General features: G+C 38.9%; 2 protein-coding genes across 2 annotated transcripts; one reads left to right on the top strand and one right to left on the bottom strand.

The window, feature by feature from the left end:
* Positions 1-1,173: 1,173 nt before the first annotated feature.
* pafah1b2 (platelet-activating factor acetylhydrolase 1b, catalytic subunit 2) lies at positions 1,174-7,098 on the bottom strand. The gene is made up of 6 exons (XM_026921798.3): positions 6,827-7,098; positions 5,588-5,668; positions 5,336-5,425; positions 4,155-4,271; positions 3,925-4,047; positions 1,174-2,790 (listed from the first exon to the last, which is right to left on the bottom strand). The coding sequence occupies exons 2-6, from the start codon at positions 5,663-5,665 to the stop codon at positions 2,512-2,514; spliced, it is 687 nt and encodes a 228-aa protein (XP_026777599.1). The 5' UTR covers positions 5,666-5,668; positions 6,827-7,098; the 3' UTR covers positions 1,174-2,511.
* Positions 7,099-10,211: 3,113 nt separating this feature from the next.
* Positions 10,212-19,114, top strand: mpzl2b (myelin protein zero-like 2b). Its single transcript, XM_026921787.3, has 5 exons — positions 10,212-10,449; positions 14,787-14,956; positions 16,815-17,025; positions 17,655-17,811; positions 18,538-19,114. Exons 1-5 carry the CDS (start codon positions 10,392-10,394, stop codon positions 18,701-18,703), a joined length of 762 nt encoding a protein of 253 aa, XP_026777588.2. The 5' UTR covers positions 10,212-10,391; the 3' UTR covers positions 18,704-19,114.
* The last annotated feature ends 4,040 nt before the right edge of the window (positions 19,115-23,154 follow it).

The following is a 23,154-nucleotide window of genomic DNA, read 5'->3' as shown; positions in this document are numbered from 1 at the left end:
TGATGTCTCAGTAGGAGTAAAAGACCATGGTGTTATCTGCAGGGCCTTACAGCAGTGTTTCCCAATCCTGCTCATTTAATTCCCCTAAATAAAATCGGTTTAAATATGTGTAAAAAGAACAAGGTGCTACATATTTGTGTTGACAAATACAGTAAGCGTTCCTGCATTAACATGAGCATGTGTGCTGTTTCATTAAAATTTAGCACGTTTGCCTCGACCCTCTGGGGTTGAAGGTTCGAATCCCGCCTCCGCCCTGCATGCACAGAGCTTGTATGTTCACCCTGGGCTTCAGAGGGTCCTAGAGATACTCTGGTTCCCCCAGTCCATTGCACTGTAGCCTGATGGGCATTTACAAATTGTCTGTAGTGTGTGTGTGTGTGTGTGTGTGTGTGTGTGTGTGCGATTGTGCCAGCACAGAAATGTTCAAAACACAGCAAATTCTGTATTCAAGCTCCATACTTGTCCTGATTTTCTCCATATGTGCTTTTTTTCAGCATGGATGCACCACTTAGCTTCATACATTGTTTGGACATAATGTCCTCTAGATAACAATGTCCCTGCTGAAAAAACAATAGAAACACTCGTAGAATTTGTAATGGTTTTAATGGTTATAATGGTAATTGTACTGGTTTTAATGGAAACTCTAATGGTCCCTGTGGGTCTCTACTGGTAATTTGCTGCCTTCTGTTGGCAGCATGTTATGTCTAGTGGATACCATTAAGGACCAGTAACTGTAATGGTTTTAATGGTTAGCTGATGGTTTGTAATGGTATTTGTAGTGGAAACCATTAGGATTTCTGTGATGGTTTCTGTTGTGGTTTTTTTTTTTTCAGCAGGGATATGATGAAAGAACCGTATTTTTTTTATTTTTGTTTTACAAATAAGAAATGTCCTGCTGGCTTTGTATTACTGACAGAAAAACTCGATGTAGATTAATTGAAATGAGATTGAAATTATAGAAAAATCTTTTTCAATCAGGTTTAAACTGTTCGTGAGAAACCAGTCTTTCATTTTTAACCTCGTCTTGAACTACACTGGGCCGCCATCTTGGCTAGTTTACTCAGTGGAAAGAGGTTAGCATGGGACAGTCGCTGATATGTTAATATTTGGCTGCTTCACAATCAGCTTTAAATCCGAAAAGAAAAGAAAAGAAAGATTCCAGTCTCAAAGTGGTGACATTCCTCCTCCTTTAATGGAAAGTTACACACAATCATGGGCGTGTGGCTGTGCGGCTAAGCTAACACTCACTGGCTGACATGAAACATTAGCAGATTTTCATGTACACAAACAGCTATGCAGGCGTTTATTGACGGTGTATATACAGACAGGGAGTTCACACACACACGCACACATTTTATACATTCAGTCTTATGAATTTTAAAATATTTTATGGATATATGGATTCTGTCTCTGTATATAACACACACACTCTCTCTCTCTCTCTCTCACTCACACACACAGATACACACGCATACATACACAAACACACACACAGTATGGTCGTTTTTCCTGATGCCAGGAAATGGCAGGAGAAATTACTTCAAGCTACTCTGTAAAAACAAAAAAAGATGGAGGCCAATGAGAGAGAGAGGCTAAGTGTAGTGATTAGCTGCAGGGCTAATGTAGCTAACAATTAATAGAATTATATATCTGAAGAACGTCCACTTTTGGGGTACATTTCTGCTACTCAGCGCAGTTTGCACAAAATCTCGTTGGTTTTCTCGTAGGCTTCAAATGTTGAAGGTAGAAAAGTACCGAAAAAGCTAAAAAGGTAGTGTATGCTAACATAGTTCCACTCTGAATCTTTACTAACTTTGCTCTTTTCTTAGATTTTAGTCTGAAAATGAAATCACGGAGCTCGAAGCTGCAGTGTAAAGCAAGCGGAGAAAGATTTAGACATTTATTTATAGAAAAGAGTGGGTGAGCTGGACGTACTAGTATTACGTATTAGTTGTTAGCTACATTAGCCTTGTAGCTCCAGCTGCTAAACACTGTGTAAATATGACTTTTTTAGGTATACAGTGTGTGTGTGTGTGTGTGTGTGTGTGTGATTTGAAATATAGCATCCATCGTCATTATATACTGAACAGATTCTTCTGGAAACGTGTGTAAGAAGCTGGCAGTATCAGTGCTACACTAAAGCATTAAAGCAGCACAGGGTGGCATTGTTTATTGTCCAGTTTGCTGAGGCAGCTAACACACACACACACACACACACACACAGTGCTCAGTGTTGTATATATAGATATATATTTGTGAAGACTTTGCCATAGACTCAAGAAATACTTAAATAAATTAAAGCACATTAGAAAAAAAAGAATTGATTAAAACACACACATTTCTGAGAATTAGCAAAGAAGGTTCTCACTTTTTTCACATTTTGCCAACATTTATGACTCTCTCTCTCTCTCTCTCTCTTACGCTCCCCATATATTATGTAATGATGTACGTGTTCCACTTAAAGAACGAAACCCTGCCTCTCTGAACGCTGCTGTGGTCCAGACGTCTCCCTCACACGAGCGAGGCCCGCCTCTCCTGCGGTGTCTCCTCCAACAGCTGGAGCAGCAGCTCATGCAGGGGCGTGGCGATGGCACCGTACCCGCCGGCCGTCAGGTGCAGGAAGTCGAACATGTCCCGGCAGGAAATGGTGCCGTCCGAGTGCACAAAGCTGCCGCCCACATCCAGGAACTGCACAGGTCCGAGTCGAGGGAGAGCGCAGCGCAGGAAAGAGTTTACTGCTGCGTTTTTCTCCCTCAGAGGGTTCGGGAACTCGCCCCTGGGTAACAGACCCTGAGTGACACAACCAATCAGGTTTAAGCAATTAGCTGGTCATGACATGTACTTTTTGTCCATTTCTTGTTTCATTTAATGTTGTGAAACATCACTTATGCTATAAACAGCCGTTCCCTCACCAGGCTCTCTTTTATCCCTTCTCGAAGTTAATAAGACAAAAATATTCAGCTTGTCATGTTGGTACCACACCTCAAAACATAAATTCCTCTGTCCTGCGTCAGAAAACGTCAAGTTCCAGTGCTGATGTGGATGTTTTTAGAGAAAGCGTAATCCTAGCAACGGTAACACGTTTTCCTTGTTATAATTAACAACAACTTAAAATAAAAATTATTGTTCGACTTTAATTACGTGATCTAGTTACCATGCTACTATGACTGTATAGACAATTTTTAAATCTTGTAGGGAAACGTTTGTTGTCATTGTCAAATATATTCTTGTTAATTAATCCACAGTGATGACCACAGACTACATTATGAAGGGCACACACTCCTGGTCAGAAAACTAGCTACTTAACACACTAGCTAGCAACTCAGTAAGGCATAGTTTGAAATAAACTGCTTCATATACAGTGTTCTTTCTGCCAAAAGCAGGTGTGTTCTACTCGATAAGACTGTTTCACGTCACACGCGTCTCATTTCCATTGCTAGCTAGTGACTACCATGCTACTGTGAAAAAGACATTTTTGCTGACTTTAATGTGACAGGACTGATCAAAAACAACGTTTTTATGGTTCAATGTAGATAAAGTCAGTAATCTAAACACAGTAACTTCCTTAATGTGAAGAGAAGTGGACAAGGGGAGTAACAAACAAGTAGCTGAACCCATCCCAAATGAGGATGGGTTCCCTTTTGAGTATGGTTCCTCTCAAGGTTTCTTCCTCATATTATCTAAGGGAGTTTCTCCTTGCCACAGTCGCCTCAGGCTTGCTCACTAGGGATAATTTTGTCTAACATCTAGGACTGTTTGCATGTTTTTGTTTCTGTTTGCATGCTTTTTGTTTCTTATGTTCTGTAAAGCTGCTTTGAGACAATGTTCATTGTTAAAAGCGCTATACAAATAAAATTGAATTGAATTGAATTGAACACTGAGTAGCTACATAAACACAACTTTGTTCCATATCACACTCCTCACCAGGACGACGATCTTGGCTTTGGGGAGGCGCGAGATGAGCAGCTGTACTATGGTCACGATTCCCCCTGCAACCTGCTCCGCCGTGTGCTCGTGATTATTGGTTCCTACCCACAGCACCACCACCTGGTGTGATCCAAACACAACACACAACACGTTACTACTGCTGTTCACTAGAAAGGACACCTTTAGGATAAAGATAATCTCTCTCTCTCTCTCTCTCTCTCTCTCACCCGTGGCCTGATGTTCTCCAGTTCTCCGTTCTGCAGCCTCCACAGAACGTTGCACGTCGTGTCTCCTCCGATCCCGAAGTTGAGCGCGTGGAGTGGAGAAAAGAGCTCCCGCCACACCTGGACACAACAACCAATCACATCGCAGAACATTAACCGTATCTATAACCTTAACATTAGACCTGACGATGTTAGTGATGTATCACTGGCTCATTTTTATCCTGATATCCAGCTCTGTGACACTGATATCTACTAGAACGTTTCATATACAACTGGGTGCTTTAGCGAATCCTGAATTGTGTTATTATTAGTGATTATTCAAACCCATTTTAGATACAAAAATTTTGGATAATTTATGCACACCGTCCAACAAACAGGGAATTATTCATTTTTCTGTCAAAAGCAACATTTGGAACTACAATGAGATTTCACAATGAGCGAATTATTCTTCTTATACCACAGGAATTTGCCAACGATTACAAATTTTTATTTATTAAAGAACGACATTGTGCTTTTTTTTTTTTTTTTTTTTTTAAATCTGTTTATAGACTTAATATTGTGGAACTTCCATGCAACAAGTTTGCTCCTGTTAACGCTTATGTTATAGCAGATATAGACAGTTGTTCTGTCACTTTCTCTTGAAAATAACAACACAAAAAAATTTAAACTCAGCAGAAAACACCCTATCAATTATAGATTTTTTTGTTAAATGACAAGTTGTGTATTTTTTTACATACTGTTACTAAGGAAACAAAAAAGTATTAGAACAAGCGCATAAATAATAACCTGCAGTTTACAGCTGCACTACTGTCCGAAAATTTGGACCAATCAGATTTCAGAATTCAGTGCCGCTGTGAGGTTTGTGGCCACATGAAATTACAAATCAGGAACAGCTTTCTCCTCGATCCTGCAGCACAGCAGCGTAATTACAGCCAGAACACAATACGGCATTGTGCAGCGTGCCACTGGACTGGGAAAGACACTTCAGTCTCTGTTTCCTGCTTAAATAATCAGGAGATTACTGAAAATCCATACGGAGCTACTATAAATACGGGTTAAAGATGAAAAGCGTTTTCAGAAACAGTAAAAAAAAAATAAAAAGTGCAGGTATTTAGTTCATGGCTTTACACTAGACATTAGGGTTTTTCTTATACAATGCTATTTTTAAACACACAAACACACACCTCGTATTGCTGCATCAGCTGAACCATGGAGTCCCCTACAAACAGCACGTCAGGTTCGGCATCCTTACACTCCTGCACGAAGCGGTTGTGCTGCAACACACACACAACACACACACACACACAATTTCAATATTTATAATGAAACCTGTACTACTTATCATGACCAACACAATGTCAAATACACAAACGCTTTACATGTGCATACATATATAGACTTATACCTGAAACACACACACACACACACACACACACCTGTGACATCCAGCGTCCATCACCCTGGACGTCCAGGACCTGTCCGGGTTCAGCAGCGGGGTTCTCCTCTTCACTCATTCTCTAAACGTGAAAAAATATGTGTAACATCAGGGCAGCATCCAAGATTTATTTGGAATGAAATTGTACTGAGTTTTTTTTTTTTTCACCGATTTCATCTATTTTCAATTTCAGTTAACCGTTTCCTAGATTACCCACAATGCCATTCGAGTATTTGCTGATAGCGGTCGACTCTACCTATAGAGAGCGATGCAGCGGCGCTTTAGTCCTTTAGTCTGACCAGCTCTGACCAGATCACCTCATCATCTCAAACAGATCAGCTTTCAAAGCTTCAACTTTACTTCGCTCATCATCTCGTACGTCGCTACCAAGCTGAGCCGAGTCTCTGATGTAACTCAGCGCACCTGTGCCGTGTAGCTGCACTGCATTCTGGGACGTTTGCCTCAACGTCTCCACTACCTGCTGGATTTCTCATTTACATGATGTTGGAAATGACTGAAAAGAAGTTCTAGCTAACAGTGAACCCTAACCATGAGATTTCTGAATTAAACTCCATTGTAACTCTGCTAGCTGTAACAACATCCCCCTGAGTGACGTCAGAGCGGCACACAACCTCTAACTCCTCACACGAATAACAAAAATACAACACCCACCAACAAATTAGTACCGCAATCACAAAACGCACCACAAATACTGCGTTATAAATATATCTCATGCGTTTCAGGATGGACTTTTCCTTTCATATTCTGTAGCCATGCACCAGAGTATCACATGCAACAGGACAAGGGCCAAAATGTAGCCCACAAGAAGGGTGCAGAATACCCATAATGCACTGCTGATTGCAGGAAAGAAGGAATAATCATAATAAAGACACCATTTCAGACACTGTGCATGAAAGCAAGCAGGAAGCACTCTTTAGAATCAGACTCTAATCCTAATGGCTGATAATATAGTGTTTTTTTTTCTTGATTAAAGAAACCCGCGCGTGCTAAAAGCTCTTGTTTATTGTCTAATCGGGATATTTGGATGAAATTAGGCCCTAATGCCGAACATTCCAGCTGCATCCTGCATTAGAGGCCTCTCCGGACTTGACTAAAGGCTCATACAGGCTGGAACAATAACATTTGCAAGGATGCAGCCTTAATATTAACGCAGATGCATGCATGCACGCGCGCGCGCGCACACACACACACACACACACACACACACACACTGTCTCACCTGCTAATCAGATGAATTGACTAAAGCAGGAAGCAGAAGATGACTGATGTGGAGGATGCTGCACTTTGGTACTGATGTTGCACTCAGTCTCTCAGCTCACGCGCACCGTTTTGTTTTTGTTTTTGTTTTTGTTTTGTTTCAGAAAAATAGACAATGCGATGTTTATGCGCCACAAAATCCTTCCTGTTCAGCGGATATGTTTGGAAAAATCACAGACGGAGGGGTTTTGAGCACCGAAACCGGTTATGTCCGCCCCTTTTCTGGGTTGCCAGGTGTGTGCATGCTTTTCCCTCTTTCCCTGCACTTGTTCCAAACAAAGAGACTTCAAAGGAATTTCAAAAACACATGTTTCAGAGCTTTTTTTTTTGTACATGTTCCTTACTGTGATGTACATCAATACCACAATATAACTAAAAAATAGATATATTTTTTCATTTCTTGATGACACATTCCTGTACTAGTCTTCTCTTCGTCCAATTAAACGCTCTCTAGAACACGTATGTCCCGCCTCCAGGGTCGTGTCTTGCTCTACAGATCAGTAGCAGCTCGTTAGCGGTTCATTGGTGCATTTTTTATTTATTTATTTTTTTGGGTTGTAGATCTTCCCGGACACTATTCCCTTTTCCAACCATGGCTTGGAGGATAAAAATGGTTGGAGTGAATTCATTTGGAAGAGGGTGGAGATTTGAGGTATGAGGTCATGGTCATTTGGTCATGTGGTCATGTGACAGGCACATTTGAGAGGAGTGGTCAAATGTCTGAATGTTGTTTCCTCAGACTGAGCGAGAACGTGATTCTGTCTTTATAAGCCATCGGGGCTTCAGTAAGAGTATCATTTTATCAAGTAGCGTCCATCCATCCATCCAACCATCCATCCCTTCTCTGTACCGCTTATCCTACACAGGGCCACGGGGAGCCTGGAGTCTGTCCCAGGGACCTCGGAGCAAGAGGCAGGGGACACCCTGGACGGAGTGCCAACCCATCGCAGAGCACAATCACACACACACACACACACATTCACACACTACGGACAATTTGGAAATGCCAGTCAGCCTACAATGCATATCCTTGGACTGGGGGAGGAAACCAGAATACCCGGAGGAAACCCCCGAAGCACGGGGAGGACATGCAAACTCTGCACACACAGAGCGGAGACGGGAATCGAACCCCCAACCCTGACTGTGCGAGGGCAACACAGGAGAATATTAAAGTGTAGAAGAGGATTTCAGACAGAAGTTGACGTCCTACATTCTGTCAACAGACAATCATTCTGTTTAGAGCTGAGAGAGGGAACACCAGTGTGACTGCAAAATGGCATAATCGACTCTCTTTAATATAAATATCCTCACCGTGATGATAATGTGCATCTTCTTACGATAGAAGGAAAATTCTAGTACTGGTGTCAAACATTTTGTCTGATTTATTAATGCAATTTTAATTATCTGACTTAAAAAAAAAGGTTTAAAATAATTGCAAACAAAATAATTTCCCCCCAAACATCTAACTGTAAACCCAATCTGGCAACCCTGTCCTTCAGGACTGAATCTCAAACGCGTCCCAAGTGGCAACAAAATGCACTACACAGGGAGCAGAAGCCTTTATTTAATACCCTAACTAGTGCTCTTTGAAAGGGAACATAGGGATTTGGCCCAAATATGCACTTCCGGCTGCACTTCCTGCACCTCGCCCCGCCTCTTTTGGGTGGATAGATAAGAATGAGACGTTTGCAAAATGAAATAAAAGGAAAGAAATGAGATAGTTTGACATTTTTCATCAAAAATAAAATCTAAACAGGAATTTCATATCAGAATCAGTATCTGATCCGGAAGCAGTGTTTAGCTTTATCTTTTTAAATGCTATATAACATACATTCATTTTGCTAAATATATTGTATAATTATAATTCTATTGTATTTTCTATTAATTATATTTATTTATACCAGACTTATTACCAGAAATATTATATTTATACCTGAAATGTTTTTTTTCGTGATTAAGATCTGGCAACCCTGTACTCTTTTAGTAATGACGAAACCTGTCCACAAGGTGGCGGAAGAGGAGCGCAAGAAAAAAGTCCCTTCTTCATATTTAGTGTTTTGGCACCTGCTCGAGTTAAGATATGTGAGTAAATTTTTTTTCAAAATAAAAGTCTGTGACACTAAACTTCAGTCTGACACGTTAATCGTTTTTATTCGTTTAATTCTGTTCATTATTATTCATCAGTCTATTAGCCCACGTAGAAAATACAGCTACATGATATATCATTTATTCATCATTATGGCGATATTAACCTTCGCAGTACAAATATCACAGGAAATTGCAGAAAGCTAACGAGAAAGCCAACCCTGTCCATTTCCACCAGGTAGGTAACTCTAAATGTCGTTACTGATTCATGTTTTCCCTTAATAAGTCAGAATTTTGAGATAACAAGTCTAACCTTTGAGATAATCTGTCACAAACTTTGAGATAAAAAAATCAGAATTATGAGATAATAAGTAAGAGTTTTGAGATATTAAGCCTAACATTTGAGATAATATATAAAGAAATTTAGAGATAAATGAGAAATTTGAGACAATAAGTCGAGTTCTGAGATAGTAAGTGTAACTTTTGAGATACTGACCCAGAGTTTTGAGATAAGTCAAAAGTTAGAGATATTAAGTCTCATGTTTGAGATAATATATAAAACGTTTAGAGATAATAAGTGAGAATTCTGAGATAAGGCTAACTTTTGAGATAATATATAGAATATTTAGAGATAAGTGAGAATTGTGAGCTAATAAGTCTAACTTCTGAGATAATATATAAAAACTTTGGAGATAAGTGAGAATTTTGAGATAATGAGTGAGAATGTTGAGATAATAAGTCTAACTTTTGAGATAATATATAAAAATTTAGAGATAAGTGAGAATTGTGAGATAATAAGTCTAACTTCTGAGATAATATATAAAAACTTTGGAGATAAGTGAGAATTTTGAGATAAGTCTAACTTTTGAGATAATATATAAAAATCTAGAGATAAGTGAGAATTTTGAGATAATACATTTAAATTTTGAGATATGTGTAACTTTTGAGATAATATATAAAAACTTTAGAGATTACAAGTGAGAATTTTGAGATAAGTAACTTTTGAGATAATAAGTGAGAATTCTGAGATAATATCTAAACGCTTTTGAGATAACAAGTGAGAATTTTGAGATAATAAGTGAGAATTTTGAGATATTAAATCAACACGCTGCTGCTGCCACAAATGCACAGCAGATGAGCTCTGGAAGCTTTTCCTTTTCCACCTGGAGGAAATGGACTTTGCAGAAAAATCCGAGCTCGCGCATCAGCGTAACGAGCAGTGGACGCTCGAGCCACGGTCCACCTCTGCGCGCGCTGACTCCGCCTCTTCGACTGCACCTCGCGACGACTCTTCCGCTCGTGAGCACGGCAGGTTTATCACGTCAGGAGTTTAGGAAGTGAGTTTGAACAAGCGAGGACTGAAATCACGGCTTTATTGCCTACACACACACACACACACACACACACACACACTTCTCCCGGGGTTTGCTCTGCTGTCTCTCATGTTGCGGATATGGATACAGTTTCTGGTCAGTGTTGTAGGTGTGCTGCTCACGCCAGGTGAGTCACGAGCGCTCGCGAGCTTCTCTTCCTGTTCTTCAATGCTGAACGCGGAAAAAGAAAAAAAAGTTTTAGATCTTTCTGTATATTTCCGGTTAGAAATGTTCTAGAGTTATTCCTGACAGCCTGGTCTGGAATATCAGCTGATTTCAGGATTTCAGATGGGTTTGGGATTGGTGTGTGTGTGTGTGTGTGTGTGTGTGTGTGTGTTTGTTTGTTTGTTTGTTTGTGTGTGTGTGTGTGTGTTTGACAGCCTCTCCCTACTATGAGGCAACTGGATCACTAAAAGCTCTGGAGAGTTTTTTTCCTCTCACTGTAGTGCAACGCTTTGTAGATATTTAGTCTGTAATAATTTTTTATTTTTATTTTTTATGCATTTTTCAGAAGGTGCTTTGGATTTTAAAGCTTTGCAAAACTCTTTATAAGACATCAAATTCCTTCATGCATTTGTCTTCAATAACATTTTTATCGCCTCCAGCCTTCCTGGGATACACATGAATAACATGTACTTTTTATCCATTTATAGTTACATTTAAAGTTGTGGAACATCTATGAAACAAGAGAAACTGCAAAGCGTAAACTCCTCTGTTCTGAAGATTTTGGAAAAGTTCCAGCTTTACCTCTGATTGTTACAAAGAGCTGACACTGGAGACTCCTTCCATACCTTCCATAACACCACATCAACAATTACACATATTTTTTTTCTATAAATCCGTTTGTGTGTAGGGTTTGTCCTGCCTTAAAACCAGCTCATTAATAAAAACCTGTCATTTGCTTTGTAGATGGAACTACTATTATTGTTGCAGTTCTGACCAATCAGAATCGAGCATTCAGCGACGCTGTGGTTTAACATTTTTTAAAATCTGCTTCTGTAAATAAACAAATGCAGCGTGTTCTGTAAGCTGACACGATTAAGACACGTAGCGTACATCTGAACAGCATATTTACTCGCACCTGACCTTGACGTTTGCAGACAAAGTGCCCAGCGTGAGACAGTGAAGCCAGTGAAATCTAAACATGTAGTAGTCGCAAGAAAAGGAGTGTGTCAGGTCGTAGCATCTCAGGAACACTTCATCGGTGAGCACATTTTTGCCTCGGCTTTAAGTACAAGCATTAAATACCGTATAGAGCAGTGTCATTGTTATACATTATACATTATACGTTACAGTGGCATAATGCATAAAGTTTCAATAGTCATGTACAATTAACCACTTAGAGTGGCTGTTGTGCTAAAAGGACAAGCATAGCCTGGACACTCCACACAGCTGGGCGAGCCACAGGAAACCCTCGTTCCAATTTGACAAAAAAGACACATTGGAGACTCAGCAAATTGGTCTGAAGAGACCAAAACTGAACTTTTTTGGTCTTTGGACAAAGCAGTATGTTTAGTTCAACAGTGAAGCATGGTGGTGGTAGCATCATGTTGAGCGTTCCGCTTGGCATTTTGCTTGCTTCTTTGATTAATCCCTTTCATGACTTTTGTTGGATGGCCTTCTCCAGGCAGGATCGCTGTTGTGCCCTATTCATTCCATTTCTTAATAACAGATTTAACAGTGTTGCTGTGGGATGTTCAGTGTTTTTGCATATTTCTTCTAGCCACACTGAGACTGATGCTTTTCCACAACTTTGTCCTGGACTTGTTTCGATAGCTTCTTGGTTACAGATTTATCTCTGACTGTGATTCCTTCCAGAAATGTTTTAAAAAAAGAGTCTCCTTACAGGAAACTTCACCATATCGATGATTTCACACGTTTTATTTGGTAAATAGCAACACGTTTTTTTAAAACCTGTTTACTGTTAGATTTAGATTTAGGCTAAGTGAAGCAAAACAAATCCCTGTGTAAGCTGTTGACGCATTTGCAGCTGCACTGCTATCAGAGCTGCAGTTGTAGAGCATGAATCAACAGCGCTGTGGTATAAAATGGTGTGAAATTCTGAAGGTATGCTGTATGACGTTTATGATTCGCCGTACTGAAAAGGTCTCACTCGTGGGTACTGGAGTTCCACTTTGAGTACTGGAATAGTGAAGTTGCAATACTAGGACTACTCCAAGTTGTGTAATTGTTTCATTTGGATTTGAGATGGGTGTGTAAACATGGGTTTATTCTATCAGTTTCTCTTTCACACACTGATTAACTTGTTCATATCATAAATTCCAATCTGCGTTCATTGAGATGTGTGGAGAGAAGGTGTGACTATTGTGCAGGTTGTCACAGTTTTTTATTTCTCAAAAACACTTCAGAGATGCATTTTTGTGGAAAAGTAAGTTATAATAATAATAATAATAATAATTATTATTATTATTATTATTAGTGTTATTATTATCAGTGACAGGTGTGTTGGCATTGAAGTTGAACATGTAGCAGCTTGTTGAACAAATTCTCATAAGTCAGTCACTGAGACCTTTTAAATACCTGTCTCAAGTTTGTTAACTGAAGTGCGCCATTTTTGACAGCCACAAGGAAACACATGCTGATCTTTGGACCTGGTGTTTTATAGAGTCCCCTCATGCAGAATTTAACCTCGAGTCTGACTTAATGCTTTTAATCAAAAGTTTGATCAGTCCCACACACTCCCACAGTCATTTATATCTACATCCACCTCCAGTATTTTTTTTTTTTTTAATAAACACTAGTTCTATTTCCCCAAAATATAAATATGTGATTTAAAACCACAGCAACCCTGAGTATCATAAAGCAGATGCCGAGCATGTATGAATGAATGAATGAAGGAATGAATGAACACAGTAAACGTGCAATGCTGCGCCACATCCAACAAACTCCCATGTGTATGAAATTGTCCTTTCTTTTCCCAGCGAGCTTCATATGAGTATGTGTTTACAAAGTACAAAATCACTTCTACATATCTTTTGTTGGGTCCCACGGGATCCCAGTCCTGATACACACCCCTAACCAGAAATGTTATAAATATTCAGTTTTAATGATGTGTCAGTCTGCACTTTGGACACTAACGTTGGCTGATCACAACGCCACATGAAAAGCCATAACTACTGGATAACAGCGTCTGCCAAATATGGGTTTTTATAAAGTTAAAGATGGCGCATCGCAGTTGAATTTGGGGGGAAAACATCAGATTTAGGTTTAGGAAGAAACCAGACACTTTGTAAAGATATAAATCAGTAACAAGCATAATTGGTTTTTAAGTATGGGCTGGTTGTTGTGCTGGTTGTTGTAACATGAACCTTGTTGAACACACGCTATGGCTTTAATTTGCATTTTTGCGCAATTTTATGCACTTGTGTGTTAGTTAGTGAGCCACATTTAGAAAGAGATGAAGAGAGAGGTGGGGTGAAGGCCACAGCGTGGTGGAGAGTTTGCCTCTCCACCCAGCCAAGTTTACACTGAAGAAATGTAAACAGTGTGCTACGCACGCACACACACACACACACACACACACACACACACACACACACACACCATTCCATACTCCAGCTCACATAGACTCCTAAACTCCTAAAGCTAATAAAAGTGCAATCCATTGTCTTTTTTTTTAATTTCTGAACTGCTATTGAACATTTATGAAGTGGAAAAACAAGATGATGTCATCAAAGGAGCTCCAGCTAAAACCCACAGTCTTGGGACGTGTCCCAAATGGAACTCTGAGCCTCGCAGTCCTTCCACCAAGTCCACACTGTGGTGACTCTGACAGAGTGCAGATGTGTGGAGCTCCAGTCCTCGAGGTCTCCTTGGCATTAGGAATGTTTCGGGCACAGCAATACCAACCCGATGTGTCATGTACTCCCTCATAGATGTGGGAATAAGTGGAAACCACAGCGCTTTTAAATTTTCAATTCTGATTGGTCAGAGGCTCTGAAAGCAGTGCAGCTGCAAATCACAGGTACAATTATGTAATTTTTTCCATAGTAACAATTTAAACAGGGACTTGTACTGCGGACGCTTGACATTAATTGATTAAAAATGTGTGTGATCATTGATATGGTGAAGATTTATGTAAGGAGATTAACATTTATGGAAGGAGTCTCCAGTGTCAGTGCTTTTTTAACAGTCAGATGCAAAGCTGTAACTTGTAGAAGTTTTCTGATATCTTCAGGACAGCGCTTCACAGTTACATGACAAGCTGCATTTGGTTTATTTTTCAAAAAAAGAGGCTGGTGAGCGATCGAATGTTTATAGCTGCTATAACGTAAGTGAGTAACTTGTCTCACGAACTTTCCACAGTAAGAATGTAGCTATAAATGGATAAAAAGTATGATGTATCATTTGTTAATAAATTTTTCAAAAACATTTCTTGACATGCTGTTATAGGAAAATAATCAAGGTTGGTGTGAGTCACATGTCACCACTGTGTGTGTCCAGGTGTGTATCGCACATTGGCGATCGAGGTGTCCACGCCCAAAGAGCTGACAGCGGCTAACGGGACAGATGTGCGGCTCAAGTGCACCTTCAAATCCAGCCAGCCGGTGTCGGAGAAATCAGTGTCCGTCTCCTGGAGCTTCAAACCACTTGGCTCGAGCTCGGAGGAAAAGGTGAGGAGGAGAGAAATAAACGCAGGGAGGACGCCTTTTAATGTTAGGAGACAACATCAATGAAATTATTAACAAAATATCTATTGATGAAGAAATTGCATAATTGCATCGTGTGTTTACTGTAAGAAGGACAGTGTTATGTGCCATTTGCATTAACATGCAGTATAAAAACTACAACATAAATATTTACATATTTGAAGTTGTAGTTGAAGTGAATGTAAAATTTTCAGATTTTATTTTAATTATTGCCTTTTTCAGTTATCAGATTTTGTACACTGATCGATACTCACTGTATAGTTGTGATTTTTTTTTCTGATTAATTAAACTACTCAAGGGCTTCAGTTTCTGCGTGTCAGTTGCCTTTTCCTATGTTTTGTATCTGCTTTTTATTTAATTTCTACTAGAAAGTGGTTTTTACTGGTTCTCTTTTAGTTTTAGTACGTAACTGTAATTAGTTAACTGTAATTGGTCACAGATCATGTGATCACATGATCACAGGTCATAAAACCTAAAGTTTGATTTCTCCAAAATGACCAGAGTCACTTTTTGTGGCACAAAAAATTGAAACATTGAAACATTTTCATTTGATGATCATATTGGCTATAAAAAAACTGTAGAATCAAAAAACTGTAGAAACAAACAAACAAACAAAAAATGACTTCTTTTACTGTTTGCAGCAGTGCTATGTTAATAATATGTTTCGAGTTGCTTAATCAGTTTGTGACAAATGTGAACTTTTATTGTGGATTAAAATAATGAATTTTTAATGATTGAAACAGCTTTTTTTATGGCATTTTAAAATAATTTTTGTTTGTTTGTAGGGGTGTAACGATACACTGTGTTCACGATTTCAATTCGAGTAAGTTCGATTCTCAGAATATTTTGAACAAAATTTGAATGAAAAAAATTATGACTGAAAAGACTCGTAAACGCGTACATGCAAAGCAGTGTCTGTATAAAACTCAACATATCAAAATTGCTATGAACAGATGTTTAATATTGTAAACAAAATGTACTACTGGTTCACCATATCTTAAAAATAAATAAATACATTTATGAATTCTCCCAAAATAGTTTAATTGTATAAACAAAGTTTCTCAGCCGAGGACTTTCACTCAAATGATGGAGTGAAACATAATGAGCTCTGCAGCAGAAATAGAGCTCCAAAGTCGGCTAAACTGTCCGTATTTCTGCAGCGTTTGGTGTTATTTGAAAGCAACTGAAGAGCTCTTTTTTTTAACCGTTATAACATGGTCATGTAATGTACAATGCGTGTTGGTCATTGCTATCTGGAGCTAGTGGGCTATTGGTCACTTCACAAGTGCAGATCTCATAGGCTTTTCAGAAAAGAATGTGATCACATGACCAGCATGCATTCTGTATATTTTAACTCTATGGGTTGCACAGATTGGGACTGCTGTTGTATAGTGTAACTGTATTACATGCATAATTAATAGAATGTTGATTTGCATGATGTGAATTGCACATGTCCATGATACACATCGTCAGATTTTTGCAATGCATCATGCCACAATGTATCATTACACCCCTATTTGTTTGTTCGCCGAATAAATTTTTAACGATTTGAAATGTTTGCGAATTAGGTCATGGAAAAATGTATCGGTAATATTTTCCATATATCAATAAAACTTTAGCAGATAAGTACTTTCAAAAACGTTCAAAAAGTGGAAATTTTATATCAGGAAAAACACTGCAATTATGTCACATTATCCATCTCGTCACCAACAAATCACACTACCACCTCTACAAGAGGGATGGCTTAAAGATTGTTTTGATAAGTGTTTCCTCCCTCCATTGTCTCGTTTTGTTTTTTTTCCTCTTATCCTCTTGCATGCAGTTCTTCTACTATCAAGAGGTACCCTTCCCACCTGATCGAGGTCAATTTAAAGGTCATGCAGTGTGGTCGGGGAACGTGCTGAAGAACGACGGCTCCATCACGCTGACCAGCGTGCAGTTCAGCTTTAATGGCACCTACACCTGCCAGGTGCTCAATCCACCCGACGTGCACGGCTTCACCAGCGAGATCCGCCTCGAGGTCGTTCAGTCAGGTGAGACCAGACATCGGTACCGTTATAGCTACAGCTCAGGCTTCTCCTTGATCGGGTCGTCTTGAACACGTGGGATTATTTTTATCTCGCAGTGTCCCTGTTATGGTGTTTCTGAAGGTCAAGTAGGCAGACTCTTCTTGCTGCTGTAATAGATTAAATTCTTCTGACCCTGAGCTCAGGAGATCAGAGAAGATGAAGATTTTTACATCACTGAAACCTACCACTGCGGTTACAGCTGACTGGCCATATAGATTATTGATCCATCATTTTATAGATGTTATTTTGTAAAATATCATATACATACAGTATGTTTTAATGGAATGCCATTTTAGTCAAAAATTAAATGAAGAGATACTGTATGTGTATAAATAATAAAATGAGTAATTTCAGCAATAAACACATCAGTGATTAAATATACTGTAAAATAATTCAATAAATAAATCATACTGAACTTTTCCCACAGTAACATTGTCACATTTCTGTTCGATTTTATTTCATAATATTAATATATTTTAAAAAATTATTTAAAAAATTCCCTTTTTCATTTCATAACGAGATCATCATTCATAATAATGCATTTCACTGTAATCGCAGTGTGAAAGTACAGTCACCTTTTCTCTCCCTCTTAGTGAAGCTCTCTGAGATCGGAATTCTGGCTGCGGCGGTGGGCGGAGCCATCTTGCTCATCCTCTTCATCCTCTCCATTGTTTTTACCGTGCGCTATTTCCGAGGTCGCCGTGGAGACGCAGCCATAGAGCTGCAAGACTCAAAGCGGGCGAGCGTATGGTGAGGCAGAAAGGGGCGGAGCTTCTAGACCCGCCCAACCCGGCGTGTCTTTAGTTGGAAGAGTGGTACTGTTCTCTGGTTCTGGTTCCTTCAAAGAGCTTCTTATTTTGTGAGACAAGTGAAAAACAAAAACAAAAAAAAGGTCCAAAGTGGCCACCGATCCTGATGTGTGGATATTGGACATCTGAACTGAAAGTTATTTTCTATTTTTAGCTTGCCTGATGATCGAGTGACTGTTTGTCATTTTGAGAATATATTTTTAAACACATTTATTGTCTCATAAAATGTCAACTTCCTGTGAAAATCATTTAGTAACTTCTCTTGCAATCTTGTAAATTCAGTTTGGTGGTATGCAGTTGTTTCCGGAGCATGTTTTGTTGAATCTTTATAAGGCACTTTCAGGGAAATTACTAAAACCTGCTGGCTCTATACCAAAAGCTATTGATAACTCTGGCTGTTTTTTTAGCGTTGTGTGGAAATAAGTGCTTACCACCATGATGTTACTGATTTTTATACAGACAATCAATTGATTGGTGGCCGATTTCTTGGCTTGGGTGTGGTGCAAACCTTTCGTCAGTTTCCGTTGTATTCTGTTGTATATTTAATGTTTAATTATTATTGTATCGCATATTTCAGAGTATGTTCTGTAATGTATCTTACATGTATGTTCTGTAATGTATCTTACATGTTGTTGTTGTCTGTCTGTGCACACACTAACAAACACAGCAGGACTCATGAGGAGTTTATGCCAATAAACGGACCAGAGAAAGAGCTAGAAAAGGACAAACTCCGAGACGATCTAGAAAAGAGCAAACTTCATGAAGAGGAGCCAGATGCTAAGAGCGAGGTTAAAGAATCTCATGCTAACTTAAAACCCAGCGATGATGACTAAGCAAACGTGATATTTCCGGTCCATAATGGACATATCTTCTAGATTCTGCGTAACCAGATGCAGATGCAACTACTACTTCTACGTATCATTTTTAATCATTGTTTTATAGTTTTTATGGTTAGCATACATTTTTAGTGTTTCATACTAACGATGCTGACTATGAAATGATCAAACTGAAATGAGCAGTGAGTAAACTTTTGCATAGATGCTAGCCCTGAAATGAATTGAAAGAAGTGATAAAGCCTAGCCTCTCGTGACCACACGCCTTTTCAGATTAAACGCTAGCTTAAAGGAACAGCCTGCAACATGTTAGCAAAGATGCTAATAACATAACAAAACTTGAATGGTTGTGCTAGCCATGACAGAACACAATTGGAACAACTTAGCAACTGTAAAAGACAAGAGTGGGGGGAAGAAAAAAGTCTCTCACGTCACGACCTCGATCAACCTGGGTGTTGGGTAACTATAAAAGGATAAAATCGGAAGACGCTAGCAAAGGTGCTAACACTGATATGACTAAAAAGGGAAAATGTTTGTAAAAATGGTGACCTTAGCGGTGAAACTTGGAGTAAAAGAACCAAAACATTGTGTTTTAAAGACTGAATATATAGCATGACCTCACTTGCAAATTTACAAAAATATGAAATGTTATAAATGGTTAAATTTACAGTAAGAGAAGATGAACGTTGCTTTTATTGTGATCTTTATTGCAAAGATGAAAAGTTACTTACAAGCAGACTGTATGTGGCGATTTTGAGCACGAGGTCGACTGTATCAAAAATAAATCGCTAAAAAAGCCAAACGATCAGAGCTTTCAACTTTTTAATAAAAAAAAAAATCACCTCAAAATGATATAAATAATGATAAACGTGCTTAGAAATAATAAATTATGAATGAGGTTCATGTTTTATACAAACTGCACTGTATCTTTTGATTTTCATACATTTTTTAATCTCGATTTTTACCAGTTTGTCATCTTTTTTTTTCTTTATCCCTAAAATAAAACTACTTTAATACTAAGAAAGTCTAAGAAAGAATTGCTGTGTATTTGCTGACTGTGGTATTATTGTTAGTGTTATTTGTATAGGACTAACCTGCCTACATTTTTTTTTTTTTTTTTTAATGGAGAATTTTAATATTATTTGCATTATATAATGTATGTTGAGAAGAGGGCACCTTAGTCTGGTATGCGATGTTACTCTTTAGGTTGTAATTTTTATATACTGTGTTTCAGTATTTTTTAAAAGATGGTTTACAGTTTCTAGAAAGTTTTAAGATGAATAAATATTTGTGTGAAAACGTGTGTGTGTGCATTCCAGGCCCATTATAAATATCTGTATCTGTTTTGTTTTGCTTTGTTTTTTTTTTTTACCCCAGTGATAAGCGTTACAGTATGATTCTTTTATACAGTACACACACACACCCATGGGCATGCTCGATCTTGCATTGCACCATGTTGTCCCTGAAACGGTGTGTTAAAGTTATTTTCCTGCTTTTTAACTGATGGCACGCCTGCGTGACATTGTTTCTCTCACAATTCACTTTGTATCAGGATTGAACAGAGCCATCTGGGTCTAAACATACACAAGCGACGACATGAGTTTGCATTCCTCAAAGTTTACAAGAAAAAAAGGGGGAAGTTGAAACTTTAGGTTTAGTTTTATTTTTCTTCTTCTTCATTTTTCTTCTTGTGCATGCATAATTAGTTTCTTTTATTTTTTCTCTTCTGTCTTATCATTTTCTTCCCGTATCTTCTTGTTATCTCACTCACGTTTATGGAGTTGATAGTCCATAAAAATTTAACTACAACTACATTGTATGCTATAAATATACAATTTAATACACAATCACCGTCCACTTTATTAGGAACACCTGTACACCTGCGTATTCATGCAGTTATCCAATCATGTGACTCAAACACCAGAATGGGTGTGAAAATGTGATCTCAGTGACTGACAGTGGCATGGCTGTTGGTGGCAGATGGGCAGGTTGGAGTATTTCAGAAAATCCCCTGGGATTGTCACACACAGCAGTGTCTAGTGTTTACACATAGTGGTGCAAAAAAGCATCCAGTACTGCAGGAGGAGACGCCTAGATGATGAGAGGTCAGAGAAGAAAATTCAGACTGGTTCGAGCTGAAGGCTATGGTAACTCAAATAATCACTCTTTACAAACATGGTGAGCAGAAAAGCATCTCAACTTAATGTCACAACGAGGATCAGAAAATCTGACAGTTCTGACCTTGCGGGGACATTTTGATTACTGAGGTTAAGATTAGGATTAGATTTAGTTTTAGCCTGCATTATTGAGTTGCTTTTGTAATTATGTCAATGGAAGGTCCTCACAAGGATAGTAAGACGGGTGTGTGTGTGTGTGTGTGGGTGTGTGTGTGGGTGTGTGTGTGCATGCTGCAGTATATCCAGTAATGCTGAGTGCTCATTCCTTGGCAGACTCTTTGCTGCACCAGCAGAGGACACCAAGCTCTGTGTGTGTGTGTGTGTGTGTGTGTGTGTGTGTGTGTGGGTGTGTGTGTGGGTGTGTGTGTGCATGCTGCAGTATATCCAGTAATGCTGAGTGCTCATTCCTTGGCAGACTCTTTGCTGCACCAGCAGAGGACACCAAGCTCTGTGTGTGTGTGTGTGTGTGTGTGTGTGTGTGTGTGTGTGTGTGTGTGTGGAGGAAATGCAGCATTGATTGGAACTGATCCAGAGCAGCAGAAAAAGAGCAGGAAGAAAGAAATGCAGTCACATTCAGGAGCTCTAAAACTCTGTGTGAGACTACAACTGCACAACGATTGAAAACCTTTCACCACGGCTACAGATGACGTTATTGAACACTGCTTAGTTAATAACAGGCTTGAGGATCACCTGATACACCGAGTCAGGTGTGTTACAGCAGCTAAAGAAGGATGCTCAGCCATATCAGTTCGTCCTCCAGCTCGACTAAAGGGCATAAATGGGTCTTAATGTATCTTTAAAACCTCTACGCCCCAGACGAAAAAGTTTCTTAATGTACCTTTAGAAATCATGCTGGAAGGAATGTGAACTCATCACTATGAGTCAGCGCTTCCATCCACCTGCACATGAGATTAAACACATCACCGAGAGGATGCAGCCTCTTTTTTGAAAGCAAAAAGAAAGCCAATGTGGGAAGCTGGGAAAAAAAAATCACTCCATAAATTAAATTAGAAACAAAAAAATCACCTAAAATCAACCGATCATCAGTTATATAGCACTGACCATCACATCGCAGCTCGGCCATGCTGGCCTCTTTCACGCGCTGATGTTTCGACCAGGTTCTTCTTGGACTCTCAGACTCCATAAAATGTCATGAATTTTTAAAAAGCCAAACCGTAGATTAGTCCAGGACTGAATTCAAACACGCCAAGTTAATAAAGCTATGAGTGAATACTGTGTGTGTTATTCAGTATAAATTTGTGCCTTGCACTTATTATCTTTCCATCAGGGCCAATACGACGCTGTGTTATGATCATATTTTTAATTTTAGCAAAAGATTCTGTAAAAATTCCAGATTTGCCTCAAGAACACTTCATACACTTTATATATGTGCAGTGGATATAAAAGTCTACACACCCCTTTTAAAGTTTTTCACCCTGAGATCAATCTCATGCAATGTGCAGTATCCTGTCTCCTATTTAACGTCTAGAAATTCACTGCATTAGAAACTTTATCATTATTTCTGCTTCCAGTAACACTTCACTCTCCTCCTTTCCATCCTGCTCATCTGTCAGTATGAGAACTACAGACTAATGCATGCTAACATATAGATTTTTAAACTGTATTAGCACTGCAGTTCTTAGTGTAATTTTGTAATTAGCCCAGAAAAATATATGCTGTCCACTGAACTGCCTAAAGAATTGTTAATATACTATGTTGTGTATCTCAGTGCAACTATTTGCTAGTGCGAATTGTACTGTATTTGTTTCATCACTAGCATAAAATTGAGAAGTAAAGCCCTTTATCATGATCCATCGCTAATAAGTACGGACAACCTGACTGGACGATTTAAAAACCTTCAGAACGCTAACTATAGGCTAGTTACTTAGCTAGAAAACCGCCAAGCACTACTTAACCAACATCAAAACTACAAAAATAAACTCCTCAAGCAATATCAGGTGGTGAATATTACTAGGAATGCTAATTACCTAGCTCTCTTTCTTGCTAAACATTTTAATATATTACAGAATGATAGGCAGCTAAGTAGCTAATACTGGTAATACACTGCAACACAGACCATATTAACAGTTAGCTAATAGTTAGACGCTTTAGCTAGCAACCGTGTAATGCAAACAGGCAAATTTCATGTCTCAGAGTGGGATATACTCGAACTTCACGCATGTTTTAATGTAAAGTTAACTGAAAGGTACATCGTGTCGACTTTCTGACTAGATGTCTGCCACTCTAGTAATAACAGCACTCAAAAAGTAAGGT

Source organism: Pangasianodon hypophthalmus, chromosome 27, assembly GCF_027358585.1.
Source record: "Pangasianodon hypophthalmus isolate fPanHyp1 chromosome 27, fPanHyp1.pri, whole genome shotgun sequence".
NCBI classification, from domain to species: Eukaryota; Metazoa; Chordata; class Actinopteri; order Siluriformes; family Pangasiidae; genus Pangasianodon; species Pangasianodon hypophthalmus.
The sequence above is the reverse complement of the archived record's forward strand: the minus strand, read 5'-3'. Positions and strand labels throughout refer to the sequence as shown.